The sequence below is a fragment of the Macaca nemestrina genome, chromosome 14 (genome assembly GCF_043159975.1).
Source record: "Macaca nemestrina isolate mMacNem1 chromosome 14, mMacNem.hap1, whole genome shotgun sequence".
Classification (NCBI taxonomy): Eukaryota; Metazoa; Chordata; class Mammalia; order Primates; family Cercopithecidae; genus Macaca; species Macaca nemestrina.
Genome location: NC_092138.1, coordinates 93,093,250 through 93,106,715, shown reverse-complemented (window position 1 = coordinate 93,106,715; position 13,466 = coordinate 93,093,250). Strand labels below are relative to the sequence as shown.

The 13,466-nt window shown below is 41.8% G+C and overlaps 1 protein-coding gene across 5 annotated transcripts in view; it reads right to left on the bottom strand.

Moving 5' to 3' along the window:
* LOC105487169 (mitochondrial ribosome recycling factor) overlaps positions 1-13,466 on the bottom strand; it is a 65,904-nt gene that overhangs the window by 52,244 nt on the left and 194 nt on the right. For 4 of the 5 annotated variants that reach the window (XM_011750515.3, XM_071078285.1, XM_011750517.3 and 1 more), the window contains exon 2: positions 7,001-7,212. In XM_011750515.3, the coding sequence (XP_011748817.3) occupies positions 7,001-7,212 (212 nt within the window). Of the gene's footprint in view, positions 1-7,000; positions 7,213-13,131; positions 13,424-13,466 lie in introns of those variants that run through there. The other variant, XM_011750518.3, reaches the window with a different exon arrangement.

Sequence of the window (13,466 nt, the reverse complement as noted above, 5' to 3'; positions counted from 1 at the left end):
TAATCCTTTATCAGATAAGTAGTTTGTAAATATTCTCTCCCATTCTGTGGGTTGTTTTTTCACTTTGTTGATTTTTTCCTTTGCTGTGCAGAAGCTTTTTAACTTGATGTGATCTCACTTGTTAAAAAGATCTCTCACTTGATGAGATCTCAAACAAAAAATCTCCATTTTTGCTTTGGTTGCGTGTGCTTGTGCGGTACTACTCAAGAAATCCTTGCCCACTACAATGTACTGGAGAGTTTCCCCAATGGTTTACTGTAATAGTTTGATAGTTTGAGGTCTTAGATTTAAGTCTTTAATCCATTTTGATTTTTGTATATGACGAGAGACAGAAATCAAGTTTCATTCTTCTGCATATGGATATCCAGTTTTCTCAGCAACGTTTATTGAAGAGATTGTCCTTTCCCCAATGTATGTTCTTGGCACCTTTGTCAAAAAAAGAGTTCACTGTAGGTGTATGAATTTGTTTATGGGTTCTCTATTCAGTTCCACTGGTTTTTGATGTGGTTCGGCTGTGTCCTCACCCAAATCTCATCTTGAATTGTAGTTTCCATAATTCCACGTGTCGTAGGAGGGACCAGGTAGAGATAATTGAATCATGGGGTGGTTTCCCCCATCCTGTTCTTGTGACAGTGAGTTCTCAAGAGATCTGATGGTTTTATAAGCAGCTTCCCCCTTCGCTGGGCACTCATTCTCTCTCGCCCTCATGTGAATAGGTGCCTTCCACCATGATTGTAAGTTTCCTGAGGCCTCACCAGCCATGCAGAACTGTGAGTCAATTAAACTTCTTTCCTTTCTAAATTACTCAGTCTCAGGTACGTTTTTATCAGCAGTATTTGAGAACAAACTAATACAGTAAATACCAACACACTACTGGAAGAGTGGTGTGCTGCTGTAAGGATACCTGAAAATGTGGAAGCAACTTTGGAACTGGGTAACACGCAGAGGCTAGAACAGTTCAGAGGACTCAGAAGAAGACAGGAAAATGTGGGAAAGCTTGGAACTTCCTAGAGACTTGGAGGGCTCAGAAGACAGGAAGATGTGGGAAAGTTAGGAACTTCCTAGAGACTTGTTGAATGGCTTTGATCAAAATGCTGACAGTGATATAAACGATGAAGTACAGGCTGAGGTAGTCTCAGATGAAGATAAGGAATTTGTTGGGAACTGGAGCAAAGGTGACTCTTGTTGTGCTTTAGCAAAGAGACTGGTGGGTTTTTGCCCATGTCCTAGAGATCTGTGGAACTTTGAACTTGAGAGAGATGATTTGGGGTATCTGGCAGAATAAATTTCTAAGTGACAAAGCATTCAAGAGGAAGGAGAGCATAAAAGTTTGAAAAATTTGGCCAGGCACACTGGCTTACCCCTATAATTCCAGCACTTTGGGAGGCTGAGATGGATGGATCACGAGGTCAGGAGATCAAGACCATCCTGACCAACATGGTGAAATCCCATCTCGACTAAAAATACAAAAATTAGCTGGGTGTGGTGGCACATGCCTGTAATCCCAACCATTCAGGAGGCTGGGGCAGGAGAATCACTTGAACCAGGAAGTCGGAGGTTGCAGTGAGCTGAGATCATGCCACTGCACTCCAGCTTGGCAACAGAATGAGACTCCGTCTCAAAAAAAAAAATAAAAGTTGGAAAAATTGCAGCCTGACAATGCAAAGGAAAGAAAAACCCATTTTTTAGAGATAAATTCAAGCCGCCTGCAGAAATCTGCATAATTTAACAAGGAGCTGAATGTTAATCACCAAGACAATGTGGCAAATATTATGTCAGACACCTTCTACCAGTCCCTTCAATCACAGGCCTGGAGGCCTAGGAGGGAAAAATGGTTTCTTGGGCCAGGTGCAGGGCCCCCCACTGCTGTGTACAGCCTTGGGACTGCATGCCAGCTGCTCCAGCCACGGCTAAAAGGGGCCAAGGTACAGTTCAGGACATTGCTTCAGAGGGTACAAGCCCCCCAGCCTTGGCAGCTTCCACATGGTGTTGGTCCTGCAGGTGCGCAAAAGACAAGAATCAAAGTTTGGGAACCTCCGCCTAGATTTCAGAGGATGTATGGAAACACCTGCATGTCTGGGCAGAAGTCTGCTGCATGGAGAACATCTGCTAAGGCAGTGCAGAAGAGAAATGTGAGGTTGGAACCCCCACACAGAGTCCCCACTAGGGCACTGCCTAGTGGAGCTGTGAGAAGAGGGCAACCATCCTCCAACCCAGAACTTGGTAGGTCTATCAACAGCTTGCACTGTGTGCCAGGAAAAGCCGTAGACACTCATTGCTAGCCTGTGAAAGCAGCCAGGAGGGGCACTGTAGCCTACAAAGTCGCAGGGGCAGGGCTGCCCAAGGCCATGGGAGCCCACCTCTTGCACCAGCATGACCTGGATGTGAGACATGGAGTCAAAGAAGATCATTTTGGAACTTTAAGGTTTAATGACTGCCCTACTGGATTTTAGACTTGCATGGAGCCTGTAGCCCCTTTGTTTTGGCCAATGTCTCCCATTTGGAATGGTTGTATTTATCCAATGTCTATACCCCCATTGTTTCTAGGATGTAACTAACTTGTTTTTGATTTTACCGGTTAGGTAGAAGGGATTTGCCTTGTCTCATATGAGACTATGGACTTTAACTTTTGAGTTAATGCTGGAATGAGTTAAGACTTTGGGAGACTGCTGGAAGGGCATGATCATGTTTTGAATTATGAGGACACGAGATTTGGGAGGGGCCAGGGGTGGAATGATATGGTTTGGCTGTGTCCCCACCCAAATCTCATCCTGAATTATAGTTCCCCACCTCTCATGGGGGAGGTGGAGATAACTGAATCATGAGGGCGGTTTTCCCCATCCTGTTTTTTTGATAGTGAGTTAGTTCTCAAGAGATCTGATGGTTTTATAAGGGGCTAATCCCTTCAGTGGGCACTTATTCTCTCTCCTGCCCCCCTGAAGAGGTGCCTTCTGCCATGATTGTAAGTTCCTGAGGCCTCCCCAGCCATGCAGAACTGCAAGTCAATTAAACTTCTTTCCTTTTTATTTTTTTAATTTTTTTTTTCTTTTTTTTTTTGTGAGAGTCTTGCTTTGTCACTCAGGCTGGAGTGCAGTGGCACAATCTTAGCTCAATGCAACCTCCGCCTCCTGGGTTCAAGCAATTCTCCTGCCTCAGCCTCCCAAGTAGCTGGGATGACAGGCATGCGCCACCATGCCCGGCTAACTTTTGTATTTTTAGTAGAGACAGGGTTTTGCCACATTAGCCAGGCTGGTCTCAAACTCCTGACCTCAAGTGATCCACCCACCTTGACCTACCAAAGTGCTGGGATTACAGACATGAGCCACCATGCCTGGCCTAAACCTTTTTCCTTTATAAATTACCCAGTCTCGGGTATTTCTTCATAGCAGCGTGAGAACGGACTAACACGGTCTACGTATCTGTTTTTATGCCCATACCATGCTGCTTTGGTTACTATAGCTCTGTGGTATAATTTGAAGTCAGGTAATATAATTTCTCCACAAACATAATTCTTAACATTAACATATAAGAAGTGTTTCCTATAAAGTCAGGAATAAAACAAAGATGGCTATTATCACCAGTCACATTTATTCAAATTATACTAAAGTTCCTAGCCAATCCAATGAAAGTGGGGGGGAGAGAAGGGAGGACAACAGGACAGGAGGGGAGAAGAATGGAAAGGGACATATGTGCAACACAACACATGTACAAGAATGCTTATACTAGCATTTTTTTTTTTTAGCTCAAAACTGGAAGCAACCCAAAAGTCTGTCAACTGTGGAATGGATATTAAATTGCGGTATATACTTTCAGTAGAATATCATTAAAAAAATAAAAATGCACAAACAACCATTATGTGCACAACATAGACATATGTCACAAATAGATTACTACCAATAGAAGTCAGACACAAAATCCATACTGACTTAACAAAGGACAAAACTAATCTGTGGTGTTAAAGTCAATATAATGGGTTATGTATCCTTACAGTGGGAGAGTAACAACTCAAAGGGACATGTGGTAAGTTTCCAAAACACAAGTGACAGTCTATTTATTGATTTGGGTGATGACTACATGATTGTTTTCACTTTGCGAAAATTCACTGAAGCACAAACTTATGATTTATGTACACATTTTTCTTTATATATAACTCAAAACACTAACATATATAAAAGTGACCAAAAAAAAAAAAAAGATAGGATTCCCCCAGCAATAAACCTGATTAAAGAACTACACAAGATTTTTTTTTGTTTTTTGTTTTTTTTTTTTGAGACAGGGTCTCATTCTGTCCCCCAAGCTGGAGTGGCAGCAGCATGATCATGGCTCACTGCAGCCTTGACCTACTGGGCTCAAGCAATGCTCCCATTTCAGCCTCCCGAGTAGCTGGGACCACAGGGATGCACCACCACATCTGGCTAATTTTTGTAGAGACAGGGTTTCCCCATGCTGCCCAGGCTGGTCGGAACTCCTGAGCTCAAGTAATCCAACCCCCTTGGCCTCCCAAAGTGCTGGGATTATAGGTGTGGGCCACCACTCCTAGCCTTGTGCAAGATCTGTCTGGAGAAAACTTGACACTATGATCATAAATTTCATATAGAAGAGGAGAAAGTCAAGAAGAAAAAGCATATGTGTGGTGAGGGGAAAGATTTGTATCACTAAATTGAACTTTATGACAGTAAGTCAGGCAGTATGAAATTTATTGCAGGGAGAGATAAGCAGCTCAATGAAATCAAGAGCTCAGAAACAATACCATATATATAAAGAAACTCACACAACGGGGGGACATTACAAATCTGGGAGTAAAGAGTAGGCTAATCAATAAATGATTTTGATACAACTTGTTATCCATCTGAAAAGGAAACTTCAAAAATTACCTCACATTATATTCAGAAATAAATTACCTTGCAACAGAGGGGTATTTCTTAAAGAAGACACAATTAATAAAGGACTGAAAAATATGACATTAAAACCCATTTCAACAAAAACATCATAAACAAAGTAAAAAGCAAAGAAGATACTTGTAACACATATTATTGACAAAGAATGAACATCCCTAATATAAAAGAAAGAATCGAATAAATCTAAAAGAAAAAGTCAAACAACCAACTTCTGCAGCCTCTAACGCCTCACCTCAAGCGATCCTTCCACCGCAGCCTCCTGAGTAGCTGGGACTACAGGTACAGGCCACCAGGCCCAGCTTTTTTTTTTTTTTTTTTTTTAAGAGGCAAGGTCTCATTATGTTGCCCAGACTAATCTCAAACTCCTGGCCTCAAGCAATTCCCACGCCTCAGCCTCCTGAGTAGCTGGGATTACAGGTGTGAGCCACAGCACTTAGCTTAACCAACTTTTATAGAGGCAAGCAAAGAAGACAAAACTGAATAGCCCACAAAATATGAAAAAATGCTGCTTATGCACTGTAGTCACTGTCTAGTGTACTAGAAGACTGCAATACTGTAGGCATCAAGAACTAAAGTTTCTGGTTCTGCCATTAATTATATAGGACCATGGGCAAATTTCTCACTAATTATCTCAGTTTCTTCGTTTATAAAATGGTGAGATCTGGATTAACTAGATAATTATAAGGATTTCTTCAATGGAAAATTACTTCTTCAATGGATAATTATAAGGATAAAATTAGTAAATGTATGGAAACTTTAAAAAATATAATGTGGGCCGGGCGCGGTGGCTCAAGCCTGTAATCCCAGCACTTTGGGAGGCCGAGACAGGTGGATCACGAGGTCCGGAGATCGAGACCATCCTGGCTAACATGGTGAAACCCCGTCTCTACTAAAAAATACAAAAAAAAAAACTAGCCGGGCGAGGTGGCGGCGCCTGTAGTCCCAGCTACTCGGGAGGCTGAGGCAGGAAAATGGCATGAACCCGGGAGGCAGAGCTTGCAGTGAGCTGAGATCTGGCCACTGCACTCCAGCCCTGGAGACAGAGCGAGACTCCGTCTCAAAAAAAAATAAATAAATAAATAAATAAATAAATAAATAAATAAAATAATAATAAAAATAATAAAAAATATATAATGTAACATACAGATCAAAGGTTATTACTATTAACAGAATATAAGTCTTCTAAGCATTACCGTTCTTTCAGCAATTTGTTAATTTTCCTATTACAGAAAGGGGAAGATCTGCATAAAATCAGAAACTAAGAGTCAGTGGGAAAATATTCAGCAGCATATATCTAGCGCCATTCTTGGGGGAGGACTCCCTAATCCACAACTGCAAATTGCTGGTGTGACTGACAATTTTCTATCACTCATTCTTTCATTCAACAAAATTTGTCAAAAATACTATATCCAGGCCCTGTTAGGTGCTAAATAAGAACAATATAGAACCTACCTTCATCAGGTCCAGCATAGAAGGCAGAAAAATGATAATCAATCTTACATTTAATTAATTAATCACTGCTGTTTTAAGTGCATCAAAGGTAAAATAACAGAATGCACGAGTGCAGTTAACAGGGGACTTGACCTAGTCTTAGAGGTCAGGGAAGGCTTCCCAGAGGAAGTAGCATTTAAGCTGAGACCTGCAGTACATCAAAGTCTCATTCTTGGATGACACAAGCCATTAAGATCATCCATCTAAATCCATGACTCTAATACCCACTTCACCCAACAACCTTCTGGTCTTAATTATACTTCCAACATGTATCTTCCTATATGGAGACAATATATTGATCCCTGCTACAAGCATTCTGGCTCGCTTGGCACTTATACCTCTAACTCTAAATCTAAAAGAAAGAAATTAGGCATTTTCTGAGCTACTAAGAAAACAAATGAGGCAGCATAGTAATAAGAAAACAGGCACTGGGTTGTAACACCATATCTGCCACTGTAACCTTTTAAGTTAATCAAATGAAATAGCTGAGGCCCCATTTCCTCATGTTAGCAAGGGGAGAAATTCAGTACATCTGAGATACCTGCCAGCTATAATTCAAGGGCCAAATTTAAGAAAGGGGCAAAGTAGGAGAGAACATCACATGTCTCTACCTTTGGCTTTCTTGGTAGCGAAATGGCGGACTGGTACAGCTGAATAGGCCACGTACTGCCTATGGCCATGCTGTCTTTCATGCACTGTCTTCAGTGTAACTTCTGAAACAGGTTTGATAGAGGCTGCAAGATAATTGCGAAAGGCAGGGTGGAACATGCGGAAGCACTTTAATCCCAAGGCCATGACTGAAGACGATCCTTGGAAACATCCACTAAAAAGAATAAGACAAAAAGCAGATCTAAGTAAAAGAGACCGTATTGCAACTTCAGATAATTCGTACTAATTATCAAGCAATTCCTATAAACTGAGCTAAGTACTAGACAATTTAAATACATTATCTCTAATCCTTTTCCCAACTGCCCTAGAAGAAAGTATTATTTGCCTCATTTTACAGAATGAAGAAACTAAGGCTTACAGAGATTTAAGTAACTTCCCCACTTTGGACTCCAAACCCCAAGTTCTTTCCACTGCACCAAAATGCCCATTAAGCAAATATGCAGCAGACTAAAATTTTAATGATTCTAATTAAACCCTTATATGAGAAAAGCACAAAATCTTGATAAAGTTTAAAGAGAGAAGGCAGAGCACTAGAAGAAGACTTTAAATAAGAAAACCATCTCAACAGGCATAAAATGACTGGAAAAATTCACACGACAGCATTTAATTAAAATTTTCTTTGGTTCCTTACGCACTGATTACCAATTAGGATGCCCTTTAATGTGAGTCTAAAGCATGATTGAGGTTTGAGGTCTTCCATGGTATAAAACTAGAGCTCTGGAAAATGCCACTCTCTACTGTGTTAACACAAGTTACGCATTCTACATCTGAGGTCTTTGACCATGGAAAGATGCCATTGCCTACAACTACCTCAGGATATAACACAGCCCTAGCTAACTGACAAATATATCATTAATAGCTTCTGCCAGTAATGTTGCTATGGCTCAGCTAAAAATTAAGAACAATTAGTATCAAATACCTGGAAGCTGCTTCCTTTGAGTAACAGTCCCACATCTTATGTTTTTTAAAAAATCCCATCCTAAAATTTTGATCCAACATAATGGAATGAATAACATGGGCTTTGCTGTCAGGAAGACCTGGAAGCCAATCCTAGCTCCATTACTGACTAAATACTCCTGAATATTTCTGCTCGTTGATTTCTTCAACTGTAAAATGGGAATAATTGTACTCATTTCTTAGGGTTGGGAATAATTAATGAGGTTATGCAAGTAAAGCCCTTGACACAGTACCTAGCAAACAGCAGAAGCCCCCCAAAATAATACCTGTTGAAAGCTATCACCTTTTCTTTCAAACTTTTTAAAAAACATTATCTTTATTATCTTTTGAGACTGAGTCTCACTCTGTTGCCCAGGATGGAGTGCAGTGGCGCAATCTTGGCTCCCAGCAACCTCCACCTCCCGGGTTCAAGCAATTCTCATGCCTCAGCCTCCCAAGTAGCTGGGATTACAGGCACACACCACCATGCCCAGCTAATTTTTTTGTATTTTTAGTAGAGACGGGGTTTCACCATGTTACCCAGGCTGGTCGTGAACTCCTGAGCTCAGGAAATCCACCCGCCTTGGCCTCCCAAAGTGCTAGGATTACAGGCGTGAGCCACTATGCCGGGTCTCAAAAACTATTATGTCAGGGTCAGACACAATAAAGAAACCTTGTATGTTAATAATGATGTACAAAATAGCCTACAATTAGACCTGGATGTAAATTTCAACTTTAGGCAATTTACTCTTCTGAGCATCACTTTCCTCATCAATGATAAAAATAACTTTGAACTTAAAATAAAATGAAATAATGAATACATGTAAACAACTAACATAGTGCCAGAAATATAGCAGCTTAATAAATGATGGCTATTATTTTTAAAGCAAATGAGTAGCACAAAGACAAATAACTTCTCTTGACGGAATTTTTAATAGTAAGGGATACTAGAAGTTAGTGATCAGTGTATGAAGTCTATAAAAACAGATTTGATGAAAAAAGGAATATTTTTCTTCTTTATTAGTATCAATAGCTACTATTAATTGAGGTCAAGTTTGGACTGTTTGCTTTACCCATATTATTTCATTTAATTCTCTCAATAATGCCACAAAGAACATATAATAATCCCCATTTTACAGACATTGAAACTGAGGTTCAGAGAGATTAAGTCACTGTCGAAGGACATGGAGCTAATAGCCAAGCTCTATTTTAGCAGAACTGTTCACAGAGGTTTGGCTCAGAGTGAAGTTTCTTTTTTTTTTTTTTTTTTTTTTTTTTTTTTTTTTTTTTTTTTTTTTTTTTTTTTGAGACGGAGTCTTGCTCTGTAGCCCGGGCTGGAGTGCAGTGGCCGGATCTCAGCTCACTGCAAGCTCCGCCTCCCGGGTTTACGCCATTCTCCTGCCTCAGCCTCCGGAGTAGCTGGGACTACAGGCGCTCGCCACCTCGCCCGGCTAGTTTTTTGTATTTTTAGTAGAGACGGGGTTTCACGGTGTTAGCCAGGATGGTCTCGATCTCCTGACCTCGTGATCCGCCCGTCTCGGCCTCCCAAAGTGCTGGGATTACAGGCTTGAGCCACCGCGCCCGGCGTGAAGTTTCTATATCTAGGTTTTTCCCTAATAAAACCAATGCCTAATTCATACTTACAACCAAATATGGCTGTAGAATAATGAGTAGTTTTTTTATTTTAGTCTACAGGATCTCAATCTGGCTGCTCCATTTAAGATAGGTTTCCTGGTGTTCCTGTTGCAGGTCATAATACCAACTCACAAAGCAACAGGAAATCAAAATGGGTTAGAAATAAACCACCTTTGACAGAAAACGCAGCACCCAAAAGCAGACCCAGTACACGTGAACCGGAAGACAACTCTATAAATAAACCACATTGCTGAAACGCGTAAGGCGTAGATTTTAATTGCGCAGAAGTCAGAAAATTTCAAAGTGGAAGTTCAATAAAGGCAGTCCTTTAGGTCCTTTACCTTAAGGGTGTACAAATTAACATTCTGTTCAGCACAGATAAAAGAATTAAAGTTGAAGAAAAATTTGTTGAGATCCCAAGTATTCGCCAACAAAATTAAGCTATACATAGAAGCAATGTGGGGAAGTGTCTGAGCTTTGGACGCAGTCTGGAACTGGAATCTCAATTCCTCCACTTACTAGCTGTGTGACCTTGGGGAGGTCATTTAGCCTCTCTGAGCTACAGCTTCCACATCATCATCATAGTGATATTAATGAGGCTTTAAAAAGATAACAATAATGACAACAATACCTAACATTTATATAACAATGACTACGTGACAGAAACTATTCTAGGTGGCTTACACACGTTAACTCATTTGAGCCTCATGATAACCCTGAAGTACTATGATTATTCCCACTTTACAGATTAAGAAAACAGAAGCAAAAATCTGCCTAAGATTTGAATTCAGGCAATCCAGCTTCAGAGTCTATGTTGTTAACTGCTATACTATGCATATAAAACACTCAGCATGGCTGGGAACAGTGGTGGGTGCCCATAGTCCGAGTTATTTGGGATGCTAAGGAAGGAGGATCACTTGAGACCAGGAGTCCAAGGCCAGCCTTGGCAACATAGTGAGACCTAATCCCTTAAAAACAGCAACAAGCCAGGCGCGGTGGCTCACACCTGTAATCCCAGCACTTTGGGAGGCCGAGGTGGACAGATCACGAGGTCAGGGGATCAAGACCATCCTGGCTGACACAGTGAAACCCCGTCTCTACTAAAAATACAAAAAAAAAAAAAAAATTAGCCAGGCATGGTGACGGGTGCCTGTAGTCCCAGCTACTTGGGGGCTGAGGCAGGAGAATGGCGTGAACCCGGGAGGTGGAGCTTGCAGTGAGCCGAGACCGTGCCACTGCACTCCAGCCTGGGTGACAGAGCGAGACTCCGTCTCAGAAAACAAAAAACAAACAAAAAACACCAGCAACAAAACACATACACACAGTACAATGCCTGGCATCCGGTAGGTACACAATAAATTGTAGCTATTATAACAGCATTCCGACTATTATTTTTTTTTTTTTTTTTTTTGAGACAGAGTCTCGCGCTCTGTCACCCAGGCTGGAGAGCAGTGGTGCGATCTCTGCTCACTGCAACCTATGCCTTGCGGGTTCAGGCAATTCTCCTGCCTCAACCTCCTGAGTAGGTAGGACTACAGGCACCCGCCACCATGTCCAGTTAACTTTTGTTTAAGTAGAGATGCGGTTTCACCTTGTTGGCCAGGCTGCTCTCGAACTTCCAACCTCAGGTGATCTGCCCGCCTCGGCCTCTAAAAGTGCTGGGATTATAGGCATGAGTCACCGCGCCTGGCCTGAATTTTTTTTTTTTTTTTTTTTTTTTTTTGAGACACAGTCTCACTCTGTCGCCCAGGCTGGAGTGCAGTGGTGTGATCTCGGCTCACTGCCACCTCCGCCTCCAGGGTTCAAGCGATTCTCCTGACTCAGCCTCCCAAGCAGCTGGGATTACAGCCGCCTGCCGCGACACCCAGCTAATTTTTGTATTTTTAGTGGAGACGGGGTTTCACCATGTTAGCCAGGATGGTCTCGATCCCCTGACCTCGTGATCCACCCGCCTGGGCCTCCCAATGTGCTGAGATTACAGACTGAAACATTTCTGTTAACTACTTGAAGCACACATTCTTTTTCCAAAGTTGAGGATCTCAAAAGATTTCCCTGTCTTTCACAGAAGGTTCATTTTAATTTTGGCTAGATGACCAACCCAAAGTCCTGGCTTATCCAGTCCCAGCAACTCCTTTCAATCCAGCTGTATACTAGCTTATAACATAAGCACTTTTATGAGTGTGCATATACACAGGCCCTTGTATATAAAATACTTTCACATGTATCATCTTATTTGGTTCTCATAATAACTAAACAGTGTTAATCACCACCAGTTTTTTACAAAATAAGAAAAGTGATCTTTCACTTCTCCAGTGCTCCCCCTGCTCCAGAGTCTTCAAACATGCCATTGAATCTCCTTGACAATCTTCCCTCACTTCTTTAACTGTTTGTCTCCGCTTTTATTTCAGATTTCAGCTTAACCATCACTTCCTCAGAGGACGGCTTCCTTGGCCATCTCCTACAGCCCAACTAGGTCAAGTGTCCTGTAGTCTGCTTTCACAACACCCTTAACTTCATCATAGCACTTAATTTTTAACCAAAAGCCAGTATTTATGTAATTACTTGATTAATTCCCTCCATATGACTATAAGCACTACAAGGACTAATCTATGATTTTCTTGTTCACTGCTGTATTCCCAGTACCTAGTACATTGCCAGAACACAGAAGACACTGTGAATGTGATGAATACATCAGTGAAAGTCCAGAAAGATTAATTCCTTGTCTAGGGTCAACCAGAATAGGATTGGAATCTACCCTTACTATGGTAGGTTCTGGGCTTCCCAGCGTTGCCTTCACTGTCTCTTGGTTTGCCACACTTTTGCTTAGAGATAGTAGAGCATGTTCTTCTCTAAATGCAGTGCCAGGTAAAGAAAGGTACTTGTAGTACCTGACTATACACAGAATCATCATGCACCTGGCACGGCCAAAGAATGAGACAGGTGCAGAAAGGGCTTTTGCCTAAGAGTTAAGACATCTGGATTCCAATATGCCTACCTTATCACTCCCTGCCATCTGTCATTTAGATTCATAATCACACGTATTCAAAAAGCATTTGCGGCAGCTCTACCAGTGACTTGTGACTTGTACCAAGTGATTTCTCCTAGATTTTGTTTCAACCATAAAATGAAGGGGTCAGATCAGGTTTTCATTCTTTCCAACTATAAAGCTTTCCAAAATTGGGGGAAATGCAATAGTGTGGTTTGAAACAAAAAAAGGCACTAAACTTAGAGAAAACTCTGAAAGAAGTCTTGGTTCCAGCACTTCCTAGACACGTGACCTTAAATCGGTCAAACTCTCAGGACCTCCGTCTCATCTGGAAAACGTAAATAACCATACTATTTGTCAGGGTTATGTAAATGGAGAAGGGCTACTGAAATGACAGTTGCTTTGCCACTGGGTGGCACAGAGTAGTAGTTAAAAGTTCAGGCTTAAGAGTCGGATAGACCTAGGTCTGAATTTAAGCGCCCTCACTTTCTGACCGCGTGACCCTGGTAAAATTACCTATTTGAGCTTCCGTTTCTTCATTATGGGAGGTAATAATATCTACTCCTACGGGATTGTTCTGAACCTCAAACGTTCCCGTCAAGTGTGAGGCTACTCTTTAGTAAGTTCCTCCGGCAGCCCCTAAATTCCTAGCTGGTAAAAGGAACCCCGCCCCCACCCCATGAGACTCGCTCCGATGCTACAGGTCCCGCCCTCAACCTTAAAGGTCAAGCTGGACTCGAACGGGTCGGGCACGGTAGTCTGGTCCCCTGAGGTCCCCCAGAGGTCCCTGAGTAAGGGTCTCTGGCACTCAGACCACACGCGCACCTCGAGGCCCTGTCAAGGACACTCAC